We start from the raw sequence: 13,496 nt of genomic DNA on the forward strand, positions 1-13,496 counted from the left end.
TCCTCTCTGTCCACAGTTGGTTTGGAGAGGCCCTGGTTCTGACTGGTGTGGTGGGATGGGAGCCATTTGGGATGGGCACCTTTGGGTGGGGGGAGCTCTACAGGGGACCATGGGGCGGGGCAAGTAGTGTTAGCAAGGTAGATGGAGAGTGTCACGACTGGCTTCCACCAGCATCAGGGCAGTAAGGCTGAAGGAGGGCAAGGAAAATGGCACCTTTCTGGAGAAAGTTCCTGCAGATCCCTGCCCCTCTGGCACATGTCCTATAATTAGTAAATCTCTGTCACATATAACCCACATGCTTTTCAAATTGCTCCCTCTGTGCTGGGTCTCAGAATGAGTGCTACAGTGCACTGGCCCTTTAAAATTTTAGCAGAGGGGCGCCTGGGTGGCTCAGTCGTTAGGCATCTGCCTTCCTCGCTCAGGTCATGATCCCAGGGTCCTGGGATCGAGCCCCACATTAGGCTCCCTGCTCAGTGGGAAGCCTGCTTCTTCTCCCTCTCCTACTCCCCCTGCTTGTGTTCCCTCTCTCGCTGTGTCTCTCTCTGTCAAATAAATAAATTAAATCTTTAAAAAAAAAGTAAAATTTTAGCAGAGTCTCAGTATAGCCTTCCAACTCCTGGAGTGAAGCCCCACTCGTTTTCAAAGCTAGATGTTACGGGGGCTCCTCTTCTCTGTGTGAAACTCCAGGGCAAGGGTGTTCAGTAGGGGCTTGATCCCCCACTCCTCAGGGAGGACCCCTGCATCTGTGATATCCTTCCTTCAACTCCAGTGGGTTGCCACACTGGGGATCTGGTTCCAGACTACATCTCTTCCTCTCTTCCCCTGTCAGTGTGGCTTTTTCTTTACATCTTTAGCTGTGGAAAAGCTGTTCTGTTGGTCTTCAGGTCCTTTTCAGAGTGAGTTGCACTCTATGTAGTTGCAGTCCTGAAGGGTTCGTGGGAGGAGAGGAGCTCAGGATCCTCCTACGCCGCCGTCTTCCCAAGCTCCTCATTTTTATTTTTAGTTTTGATGCATAAAGTGACAAATTGTCTAAATCTGGCTTGTTTTGTAGATAAAGCAATGGTTTTAAAACATCACCCAGACAAACGGAAAGCAGCTGGTGAGCCAATAAAAGAAGGAGATAATGACTACTTCACTTGCATAACTAAAGGTAAGAAAATACTCTAGAGTCAGGAATTTCTAAAAGTGATGATTATTTATTAAGTTCTGGGGTTGGATTTCTAGTGTATATTCTGTATTAATTTAACTATACCATGATATTTCAAAACACTTTCAGTTACATCTGGTTGTTTCTGATAATCTGCCCCAGAGCCTCACTACAACAAAGTGAGGTTCTCCCGACCAGCATCCTCAGCAGTACCTGGCAGCTGATCAGGATGCAGAAGCTTGGGCCCCACCCCAGATCTACTGACACAATCTGCATCTTAATGAGATCATCAGGTGATTCTTAGGAGAAGCTCATCCTAGAGTTAATTCATCATAAATGTTACGTCTAATGAGGATACGAAATTCTCCATTTCAGATACTTCGTGGGACTAAATTGTTCCTCAGATGTTTTGCTAATTTAAGTCCAAAAGTTGATTATATCCTGCTATGGACCCCAAGACAGTTTATTGCTCATTACATAGCCATGTCTTCATTAAGCAAATTAATATAGGTTGTTGCCATTTCTAAATGTGTCCTTAAATGTGATTCTACTCCCAACACGGGGCTTGAACGCACAACCCTGAGGTCAAGACCTGAGCTGAGCTAAGAGTCGGATGCTTCAACCGAATGAGCCACCCAGGTGCCCCTGATTGTGCATTTTGATGCTAAATTTTTAAAATCGTGTACACACCTTTCAAACTTACTCTTTTTGGTCCATTCTTACACAGTGCTCAAGATGGTAAAGATTCTTTGATTCTTTACAGCCTTGGAATGTAATGGTTAATTTTCTCTTTCTTTTTCCTCGGAGTCATGCATTCTCAAGGGTTGAGTATTTAACCATTTTGTTTTGTTATATGCCTTCCAGAAGAGACTCTGAAGGAAGTTGTGAGGTGAGATTATATCCCAGTAGTGCTCGAGGTGTCATTACCCAGATTCAGTCTCTTCCTGCCCATAAGCACACAGTTTTTAAATATGAAAAATAATTTTTTTTAAAGGAAGGGGATTTTTTTTCTCACAGGAAGAAAATGTAGAGTCATGGTAATGTGACCTTACCGTTTTTTCCTCAGCTTATGAAATGTTATCTGATCCAGTGAAAAGACGGGCATTCAACAGTGTAGATCCTACTTTTGATAACTCCGTTCCTTCTAAAAGTGAAGCAAAAGACTATTTCTTCGAAGTGTTTTCCCCAGTGTTTGAAAGGAATTCTAGGTGAGTTAAAGGATCCCCTTGTGATCATAATGCTGTGTCGGCTTGCTGCATGTGCGTCCAGGCGTCTGCAGCTTTCCTGTGATACGAGTTTTTGCTCTCTTCCTCCTCCTCCTCTCCAGCATTGAGCCCCTCTGGTGAACGTACTGCTCTTAATTTATTTTGCTCTCTGCACAGAAGTTCTGCCTTTCCATGGCGAGATTCCTTTACACCTCATAGGATGTTTTTCTTTTAGATTTCCTTTGTGGGAAAGAACAATAGCTGACTTTATGTAGTGTGATATTGTTATTTAGGTGATGGTAATTTCCCGTTCTTGTGCTTCCCCTTTACTAATGTGCTTGTACTCTATTTGGCCCCTTCTCATTTGATAAAGCTTTTGTTCTTTCTGAACTGTTTCTTGGAGCATTTCGGTATCATAAGGTTCTCTGACAAAGGATGATATAACTTTAATGTTAGTGTATACGTAGTTTATTTCATTAGTCAGTTTTTAAATGGGTATATCAATATTCTGCATTTTTTGGTTGCATCTGCGTTGGTTCCATCTGCGTTAGAGCACAGCTTGGCTGCACATGGCGTCACCTGGAGAGCTTGCAGAACTCCTGATGGCTGTGTTCCACCTGGAGAGATTGTGATTTAATTGTGATTTCAATTTAATGCATTTGGAATGTCTGTCGGGCATTTAAATACTCCCAGGTGATTCTAATGTGCAGTCGGGTTTGAGACCCACTTTTTTGGTTTAGTGCGGCTTAATATTTTCTCCGCCCACTCTCCTCAGTTTTGTTTTGTAATAGTGTTGAAGGTGGTAAAAACTAAATAGTGTAATATCTTTTGTTGTGGAAGTTTCATAGAGTAGAAAACATGGGTGAGTAACAAGCTCAGGATCCTTGCAGAGATGATGGGTGAGGTGCTGAACCGAGAAGTCTTACTCTTCGGGGGATGGTCATGGTGCTGAGCCGGTGGGAATCATCTCTCTGTATTAACATTTTAAAAAAACCTGGGCCTGCAGGTTGCTTCTGTACCACCTGTTTAGAGGCCGGAAGAAGTGTGCCTGGGAGGGGGCTAGCGCCTGTTCTTCCTAGCCAGTGTGGCAGCTCCTCATTTATGGAGCTGAAGACAACCTGGCGATGAGAACACTGTTTCATTGTTTCCTCCCCAACCCTGTCTACCCTTGTCCTCTCTCATGGCACCTGCATTTTTCAGTACCCCACTGCTGATCTTCCAGCTCCATCTCTTAGTCATAGCAAAGGGAGATTATAGGGGATTAGTAAAAATTGTTTTTTTAATAAATGAGCTTGTTGACCTTTATACAAAATTTTGAATTAAATTTTTCTTTTAATATTTCAGATGGTCAAATAAAAAAAATGTGCCTAAACTTGGTGATATGAATTCGTCATTTGAAGATGTAGATGCATTTTATTCTTTCTGGTAAGTGACTACACTCTTTCTATGATGCTGTCATTTTTTAAAAGGATAATTATTGGGCGCCTGGGTGGCTCAGTCATTAAGCGTCTGCCTTCGGCTCAGGGTCCTGGGATGGAGGCCCACATCACGGGCTCCCTGCTCGGCGAGGAGCCAGCTTCTCCCTCTCCCACTCCCCCTGCTTGTGTTCCCTCTCTCGCTATCTCTGTCTCTGTCAAATAAATAAAATCTTTAAAAAAAAAGGTAATTATTCAATAAATACTTGCTCGTTCATAAATTAATTGAAGGATAGGAGAATCACAGAACCTTTCCCAAACAAAAAAGCACTCTTTTCAGAAATAATCATAAAGGTTTTCACATAATGCTGTATTATCTCCTATGTGATGTTTAGGCTTTGATGATTTTTTAATCTGTTTTCTAATCAGATCTCGAGATGCCAAGCATACTGTAGTGGTAAAAAATGAAAATTAAGGAGCCATTTGATTTCAGTAAAAAATACATTTTCATTTGTCTTGCTGATGAAAATACTTGAATACATGAGGAAGGCAGTGCTTCTTTGTCTCTGATTCACTAATGTTTAGTAAACACAATATTCCTGGCCAATTCATAATTACATGTGCTGTATTTTCTGATTAAGTATCTGGTAAATGAAAACCTAAGATTAATGAGAAACAAAAATGACCAAATTTAGCTCTACCAGTTGTAGTTGCTTTTCCCTTCAGACGGTACAAATCAGAGATGCAGTAACCCCTTTGTGGGATACCTTTAGACTTGACAGACTAGGACAGGTGAAAGTAGGAAGAGCTTTAACAAGTCCCAGGCAAGAGAAAAAGCTAATGGAGATGGTAGGGAGGTGTGATTTTAATTTAGGGGTGATGAATGTACTTTTAGATTTTCATACCACATACAGGGTCATTTAAAAAAGAGGAAGAAGAAGATGGCTTGAGCATAGTGTTAGTTCCACCAGTGGGGTGTGGGGATCTACTAAGACAAACTCATCCACTTGCCATTAATGTTTCTTAGAATTATGTGCATCTAACTTAAAAAAGGAAGATTTTTTTCATTTGTTTTGGCTTAACTTTGTTTTTATCTATATTAGGTATAATTTTGATTCTTGGAGAGAATTTTCTTACTTAGACGAAGAAGAAAAAGAAAAAGCAGAATGGTATGTATGTAAGTCACTAATAAAGGACGATAGTTATTTGGTTCCTTGTTGTGATGTATATATATACTACATATATTTTTTCAAATAGTTTTCTTTGTGTATCCTTTTTTGAGTTTTTTAGTAGTAGTTTGAGATCCCATCTCACAAGTTAAACTAGATGAGGCCAAATCAACAGTTAATGGTATGCTTAAGAAATTGCCAAGAAATATAATTGTCACAAAAGCTCAATTCAGCAAATTATTTTTCTTCTGTTTGCTTAACTGGTTTTAGTTTTCCCCGTGTGTTGGGAAATACTTTTGACATGAGTATTCCCCAAAAAATCAACCAAAATTAAGTAGAATCACCCTTTAACTAATGTTAATAGTGACATGGCATTTTAACCTTCTCAGACATTATTTATATATAAACATAATACATTTTCCAGTGATACCATCTATAATCAATAGTTTGCAATATTTTCTGTTTTATAGTCGTGATGAGAGGAGATGGATTGAAAAGCAGAACAGAGCAACAAGGGCACAAAGAAAAAAAGAAGAAATGAACAGAATAAGAACATTAGTTGGTAAGCCTAATTGATATATTTTAAAAGGTTCTTTAAATATTGAAAGTTGAAAAAGTTAACTTTTTTTTTCTGGTATAGACAATGCATATAGCTGTGATCCAAGAATAAAAAAATTTAAGGAAGAAGAAAAAGCCAAGAAAGAAGCAGAAAAGAAAGCAAAAGCAGAAGCAAAACGGAAGGAGCAAGAAGCTAAAGAAAAAGTAAGATGATGAAGCTGGACTTTAAGTGTTCATAAAATCTTTAATCCTCAGATATATTTATTTATTTTTTATTTTTTTTAAAGATTTTATTTATTTATTTGAGAGAGAGAATGAGATAGAGCATGAGAGGGAGGAGGGTCAGAGGGAGAAGCAGACTCCCTGCGGACCAGGGAGCCCGATGTGGGACTCGATCCCGGGACTCCAGGATCATGACCTGAGCCGAAGGCAGTCGCTTAACCAACTGAGCCACCCAGGCGCCCTAATCCTCAGATATATTTAGAAAGCTATAATTTTGAGGGGCATCTGGGTGGCTCAGTCGGTTAAACATCCCAATCTTGATCCCAGGGTCATGAGTTCACGCCCTGTGTTGGACTCTACGCTGGGCATGGAGCCTACTTTATATAAACAAAACAAAACAACTATAATCTTGAAGTAGAGAATTAGGTGCTACATGAATAAATCTTGATAAGTTGATACCATTGATAATTACAGGCATATTCCTTGAAGGAAATTTTTATTAAGCAAAAACATGTCATATATATTCCTTTAAACTATACTTATTTCTAATGTGCCTATTTTACATTTCTAATAAATGTAGAACTGTACCAGCGCTTTTCTCAGTTCAGCCTTCAGTCTTCAATAAGTTGACATGTCACCTTTTTTCCTAATTTATTTAAAAGTCGAGTTTTTTGAATAAGATTATAGACAGTTAGAAATCCTAATTTTCTTATTAAAATGATTTTATTTTCCATTATTAAAGCAAAGACAAGCTGAATTAGAAGCTGCTCGGTTAGCTAAAGAGAAAGAAGAGGAGGAAGTTAGACAACAAGCATTATTGGCAAAGAAGGAAAAAGATATCCAGAAAAAAGCCATTAAGAAGGAAAGGCAAAAACTTCGAAACTCATGCAAGGTACGTCAGACTGTGTGATTGAACCAACACTAGGTAACAAATCCAATTGCTGATTAAACTTAAGAATATTTCCTTTCTTATACTATGCAAATGTAATTAAACGGTTACATACATTTTATCTCATTTAAGCATCTTAAATGCTTTTAAATTCACTTTTTAAAAATTTCACATGTGCATATTTCAGTATTCAGCTGTAGTAAATGGTTTTTTTGACATAAACATTATGTAATTTTCAAACCTAAAAAAAAAAAAAAACCGTTGCTCAGTATTCTAATAGTCCATATTAGATTAGGTGTAAAATCAGCATTTATCTTAGAAGAAGTTCTTTTAGAAGTTAAACTTGGGTTCTTTTTAAAGATCCGAAAGGTTTCATTTTTATCGAAATGGATATCATTTGGGGGAGTACTGGTAGTTTGCATTCAGATAGTTTCCACCAAAAAAGATTGACCAAAAAATCCCAGAAGTATTCAAATGTAGTTTTGTCCAAGAGCTGTTCTTAACATTTGAAGCTGGTAGAGTCAGGGACCAGTATTGTTCCTTATCAAATAGCACTGAATGAATAAATTAATGAACTGCCAAGCTATAGGGAGAGATTGCTATACAGTGTTGTGTACTATACCGTTGAGTTAAATCCAGCAAGTATGTAAATGCTTTCTGTGTGCGGAAACATTCTCTTCCATGTCACTGTCAGAGACCCTGGGTAGTGGATATTTATTTTCATATATGCCATCCTGAATCTTCAGTTACTATAATGTAATTGAAATTAACTTGCCCCCTCATCAGGCTTTGAAAGAGGTTTAACCAGAATACAAGCACAGGTAGTCACTTCAGGCTTTTGGTCAGCGAGAGGAAATAAAATAGGAAAAAATGAAGTGTTTTCCTCAGATTTCACCCAAAAATTGTTTTGAGAAGGATGCATTGTATCATAGTGGTGAAGAGTTCGGGCTGAGAGCAAGCTGCCTGGGTTTGAAGTCATTCTCCATTAGACACTTACTGTCTATGGGCCCTCAGGAGGTTACTTCAGCCTCTTTGTGCCCCAGTTTCCGCACCTACACAGTAGCTGAAATAGTAGAATTATGAAGTTTAAATGAGATCATTCACATGCAGTACTTAGCACATTTGGCATGTAATGAGAAATCCGCAAAAACTTTAAAAGGCCAGGGGCGCCTGGGTGGCTTAGTTGGTTGGGCGGCTGCCTTCGGCTCAGGTCATGATCTCGGGGTCCTGGGATCGAGCCCCGCATCGGGCTCCCTGCTCAGCGGGAAGCCTGCTTCTCCCTCACCCTCTCCCACTCCCCCTGCTTGTGTTCCCTCTCTCGCTGTCTCTCTCTCTCTCTCAAATAGATAAAATCTTAAAAAAAAAAAAAAAAACTTTAAAAGGCCAATTAGAAAATAGAAAGCTTGAATATTCTTAGAGATGAAGCATAAATGAGGGTAAACGTTCTGGCATTAGGTAACTGTTTTATTGCTCTTTTCCAGGGTGAGTTCATTTATCAGATACCTAGTGAGCACTTACTATGTGCCAAGCAGTTATAATTGATGTAGATATAATGATGATATGGTCCTTGCCTTCCAGAAATCTGGTTAATGGTGGAGAATTACAAGTAAACACTTTTTTTTTTTTTAAGATTTTTAAAATTTATTTTTTGACAGAGAGAGAGAGAGACAGGGAGAGAGGGAACACAAGAAGGGGGAGTGGGAGAGGGAGAAGCAGGCCTCCCGCTGAGCAGGGAGCCTGATGCGGGGCTCGATCCCAGGACCCTGGGATCACGACCCGAGCCGAAGGCAGACACCTAACAAGTGAGCCACCCAGGCGCCCCACAAGTAAACACTTTTAAGATGAGTACTAGGAAGAGAAAGTACCAGAAAGGTAGTCAAGGAAGGCTTTCTGGATCTGGTAGGATTTAACCAGGCGAAGCAGGGTATGCATGAGATCAGAGATGAGAGAGGTCAAGGAGCACGGAAAGAAGGCCGAGATCCAGGAAGCGTGGTTTAACGAACCAGAGGCAGCCGAAGACATAAGGAGCCGGGTCTTGAAGGGTGTTATATATCTTGCTCGTTCGTATCTGCTACTGAGTTGGTTGGTTTCGGTCAGAATGCTGAGAAGCCCAGAGGCAGAGACAGTTGGGAGTCTTTTGCCATAATCCAGGTGAGAGAGGGTGGGAATAGAAAAGGTGGAGGAAATGAACCAGTATTTGGGAGGTAGGGTAGGCTGCTGCCTGTGCGGCCCTGACTGTGTGTGCTGGAGGTGGTTAGTAAGGGAGGATTTGCCTGTGTCCTGGTTTCCTGCATGGAGCACTGCGTGGATGATGGTGTAATTCAGTGAAATAGAAAACAAAGAAGGAAAAAGCTGAAAGGAAATGCTCAGTTCATTTTACTGCCATTTCCACCTGCTCTAGTTGACTTCAGTTTAGGGCTTGTTGAGCACACTGAGATGCTCAGCTGGAAATTCTGAGTGGTTGGCTGTACAAGTCTGGGGTTCAAGAGTGGCACTGAAGTCTTCTCTATCTCAGTGCCACTAGGAGCCATGTGAGTAGATCACCCAGAGAGAGGGGGTTAAGAGGGAGGAGGGTGGCGGATGCACACACCCTGGTTAAGGCACTGATAGAGGAAGAGGAGCCTGGGAAGGAGTGACCCAGACAGGCAGGAAGAACAGGAATAGTGCTTTTGGACAGTAAAAGCAGCATTGGGACCCTAGTGAGAGACTGTGTGGATTAAGGGAGCATTAAGGACATTAAGGAATGGGAGACCTTGAGTACCATCTTTAGTTAATCATAATTTTTCTAATACCTCCTGTTCCTTGACACATTACTTTATCTTTAATTTGACATTTAAAATTTCTAGTAAATTTTACAGTTCAGCACAAAGAACAAAGAAAGAATAGGCAGCCCAACAAAGAGAATTTTGAGTTATCATACAGAATTTCTTGATTCTTAAGTGGTTCTCTGGGGAATCATTCTGACTTTTATAACATCCAGAGATCTTCCACATCATCACCTTTTTTCTGTTTTACTCCTCCATCCTCTTGGTAATGGCTTTTTATTGCTAGTGGGCCAGGGAGAGCCTTGGGAATATGGTTGTTAATGGTCAGAAGGCCATACATTCACCTGAGGAATCTCTTGAGAACTTAATGTTTTGCACTTGTGTTTATGGACATACTCTTCCATGTCAGTAGGTGAAAGATGAAAATGTTTGTGCTTGTGCTTCTAGACCTGGAATCACTTCTCTGACAATGAGGCAGAGCGGGTTAAAATGATGGAAGAAGTGGAAAAACTTTGTGATCGGCTTGAACTCGCAAGGTATAACTCTAGGAGTGCTACTGAGTCTTGTCTTGGGCTTAGGATGGAAGTTTCATCCCCTTTTTTCCTTTAGCTTACAGTGCTTGAATGAAACACTCACATCGTCTACAAAAGAAGTAGGAAAGGCTGCTCTGGAAAAACAGGTAACAGAACACTTCTACCTTTATTTAGCATTTAATTCTGCTTATCGTGTTGCTTTCACCTTAGTATTTCCCCATCAACATGTAAGTTACGAATAAGGGCAAAGAATCTCATTTCTTTCTACGTCCCCCAGTATGTTTTGCTTCTAGTAAGTGCTATTGTTACTTTAAATTGCATTTAGTCTGTAAACTTACCATGTATACTGTTTGATTTGTGGTATCTATAGCACATTCACTGTAGTTTTTTCAAAATCACTGTTAGAAAAAAATAATTATTTTGACTATTCCTTGAGCATCTTTGTAGGATAGTAACATTTAGGCCAAAAGAAATCTGGGTTCTGTCTAGTGTACACCTTTTATTTTACAGATGAGGAAACAGGCCCAGAAATTCAGTTCAGTGTAACAAGTATTAGTACCTACAACATATAGCACTATGCCCAGGTAGTTTGGAGAAATGCCTCCTGCTGTTGCTCCCTCAAAGGAGTTCAGGAACAGTTACGCTGAAGAGGAAAGGCCTGAGGACCAGAAGATGGAGGGTCTGGAAGTGCCCAGTACAGGGCACAGCGGTCAGGGAAGGCTCAGGGAAGGGTGTGAGCCAGCCTTGAAGGATGGACAGTGCTAAGATAAAGGTCAGAGGAAAGCATGAACCGTAACATATAGGTAGGAGCAGCAAGGGGGAGAAGTGGGAGAGGAAGATGGTTAGGAAAAGTAGAGCCAAATTAAGCAGATTTTTAATACCATGACGACTGTTTTCCATTACTGCAGATGTTGGAGTAGCAAAGGGTTAACATGTACTTTCAATCTGGCCTTTGCTGGCAGGATGCACCATTTAAGTGTGACTAGTTCTAAGACTCTGACTGGAAGGACTTGTACTGTGAGGGATGATGGGAGTCACTGGAATCGCTGACTCTGGGTGACTGGTTCTGAGGGATGGCCGGGGGGAGGAATGAGTCACAGATGACCCCTAGAGAGCTGTTGACAGAAGCAACAAGGCCAAGTAAAGGTTTTCTTCTTTTTTGCTCGTGCATGTTTGAAGGTAGACTGGAAGTATGTGAAGGGTGGAACTTCAAGATAAAACACTGGCCACTTTCTGTGCCTTTACCTTTTGGTAGAGGATAAATGAGGTTATCTTCTGAAAGAGTGGATATCAGCTTAAAGAGAGGTTTGAAATGGCCCTTATGGGTGAAGAATAAGCCAGTGTAGACTTGACAAGTCGTGTCCAAGGCAGATAGAAGTCACAGGACATGAATACAAGGCAGGTCAGGCTGGGAGTGGTTCTCGGTGCCTCAAGCAGAGCTGTGCAGCCTGGAGGCCGGAGTGAGGCAAAGCCAGAGTGAAAACCTGATGGCTGGTTTCAGGGTTGGCCTGGGAGGCGTGTAGGGCATCGTCGGGAGGATACTGAGAAATGCGGACCACAGAGCGCAGCTGGAAAGGGGGAGTGTAGCAAGATGTTTTAAGTCCCTGACTTACCTGTGATATTTGTGTAGATAGAAGAAATAAATGAGCAAATTAGAAAAGAGAAAGAGGAAGCTGAGGCTCGAATGCGCCAAGCATCCAAGAATGCAGAGAAATCAACTGGTGGAAGTGGAAATGGCAGTAAAAACTGGTCAGAAGATGATCTGCAATTATTAATTAAAGCTGTGAACCTCTTCCCTGCTGGAACAAATTCAAGGTACTGGTTTTAATGAAACTTTTTTTTTTTAAGGTTTTATTTATTCATGGGGGAGAGCACAAGCAGAGGGAGGGGCAGAGGGAGAGAGGGAGAAGCAGGCTCCCTGCTCAGTGGGGAGCCCGACAGACGTGGGGCTCGATCCCAGGAGCCTGAGCCACCCAGGCGCCCCTAATGAACTTCTCTTGAGCACATACTAGAGCCTAGGGAAAATGGAGACAACACCCAAATAGCACTGGTTACAGCAGAAACTTCAGGGTTATGCCTGAGTCTAGACACACTTCTTCCACTGAATTCAGTGCCACAGTAGAAAGTGTGAAAAACAGAGTGTATTTGGAACCTGTAGGATTTTGCTGTTTACACAGGAGGATGCTTTACTAATTTCTCAGGAAATTAAAGATTATGACACATAAACCTTGACTTTCACGCTGGCTTACTCCATCATGGCTTGTCCTGGGGACTAGGCGGGTTCCAAAGTTTCTCTCAGTCTTAATCCTCCTTTCCTGCTTCCCACCTCAAACCAGAACTTACTGCAAAGTGTGAGTTTAGAACTCAGAAGAAGCTTTCAAGATCCAGCCTCTTTCTATAGATGAGGAAACAAAGGCTCTTTGCAGAATTTCTCTTTATGTGTGGTCTTACTACTCTTGGTTTGTACACAGAAGTTGGTAAGGGTTTTATAGACTTGAAACCAAGACTATACAATTGGTTTAAACATATGAAAAGCAAAAGCTATAGTCCAGGTAATAGTAATGAGACCACACCAATTTAGAGCTAAATCTGTAGGTATCATAGCTAACCCCTGTGCATTACAAATGGAAGGGTCATTCTAGCTTTTATTTGGGCATTTTACCCTCTTAATTTATCCTATCGCTGTCTCTAGATGGGAAGTTATCGCTAATTACATGAACATACACTCTTCTTCTGGAGTCAAGAGAACTGCCAAAGATGTTATTGGCAAAGCAAAGAGTCTTCAAAAACTTGGTGAGCAAATCAATTTCTTTGCTACCTTGAATACGCATTTTTAAAATAATTTGTGCAATTTAACGAGACTAAATGAGATGATCTGTAATACATTTTTTTCATTTCTCAGACCCGCATCAAAAAGATGATATAAACAAAAAAGCTTTTGATAAATTTAAAAAAGAACATGGAGTGGTGCCTCAAGCAGACAATGCAACACCTTCTGAACGATTTGAAGGTAATTCTATCGTTTTTCTTTAGAAAATGCTAGCCATGTACTCACACTGTGATAGACCAGACCTAGGGTCTATGCTCAGAATAACTGGAAAATAAAGCATTTCACCGATTAGAAGATGGAACGGAAGCATTTCTAGGACAGTCACAGATTGACCTCATCTGCCACCACTGAGAGCTGCAGTTCTTCCATTTCAGATGCATTACGGGAAGGGCTGGGTTCATTTTGTTGACCAGATTTTACAAATCAATATTAAAAGATACTTGGTCATTTGAAATTTGAATGAGGTCTACAGACTAGATAATAGTATTTTATCAAGGTTAATTTCCTGATTTTGAAAAGTACACTATAATTATGTCCTTGTTTTTAAGGAAAAATGAAGTTAAGGAGTAAAGGGCATCATGTCTACAACTTACATGAATTAGAATAAATTATGTCTGTAATTATAGAGAGAAAAAAGCAAGCATGGTAAAAATGTTCAGATTTGGGCTCTCTGGGGAGCACGTACAGGTGTCTTCGTGTCAAAATAAGATTTAGTTAAAACCCGTTAGGGTGCTGACATTGTCTTGGGTGTTCTTCCCTGGAC

The 13,496-nt window shown here is 40.7% G+C and overlaps 1 protein-coding gene across 2 annotated transcripts in view; it reads left to right on the plus strand.

The window, feature by feature from the left end:
• DNAJC2 (DnaJ heat shock protein family (Hsp40) member C2) overlaps positions 1-13,496 on the plus strand; it is a 35,647-nt gene that overhangs the window by 20,125 nt on the left and 2,026 nt on the right. For both annotated transcript variants that reach the window (XM_035020411.1, XM_035020412.1), the window contains exons 4-15: positions 1,052-1,150; positions 2,214-2,355; positions 3,697-3,777; positions 4,871-4,936; positions 5,407-5,498; positions 5,577-5,698; positions 6,459-6,608; positions 9,818-9,906; positions 9,980-10,049; positions 11,534-11,718; positions 12,596-12,696; positions 12,806-12,913. In XM_035020411.1, coding sequence (XP_034876302.1) covers positions 1,052-1,150; positions 2,214-2,355; positions 3,697-3,777; positions 4,871-4,936; positions 5,407-5,498; positions 5,577-5,698; positions 6,459-6,608; positions 9,818-9,906; positions 9,980-10,049; positions 11,534-11,718; positions 12,596-12,696; positions 12,806-12,913 — 1,305 coding nt within the window. The remainder of the gene's footprint in view (positions 1-1,051; positions 1,151-2,213; positions 2,356-3,696; positions 3,778-4,870; positions 4,937-5,406; positions 5,499-5,576; positions 5,699-6,458; positions 6,609-9,817; positions 9,907-9,979; positions 10,050-11,533; positions 11,719-12,595; positions 12,697-12,805; positions 12,914-13,496) is intronic.

Source organism: Mirounga leonina, unplaced genomic scaffold (genome assembly GCF_011800145.1).
Source record: "Mirounga leonina isolate KUSES-001 unplaced genomic scaffold, KU_Mleo_1.0 Mir_174, whole genome shotgun sequence".
In the NCBI taxonomy this organism is placed as follows: domain Eukaryota; kingdom Metazoa; phylum Chordata; class Mammalia; order Carnivora; family Phocidae; genus Mirounga; species Mirounga leonina.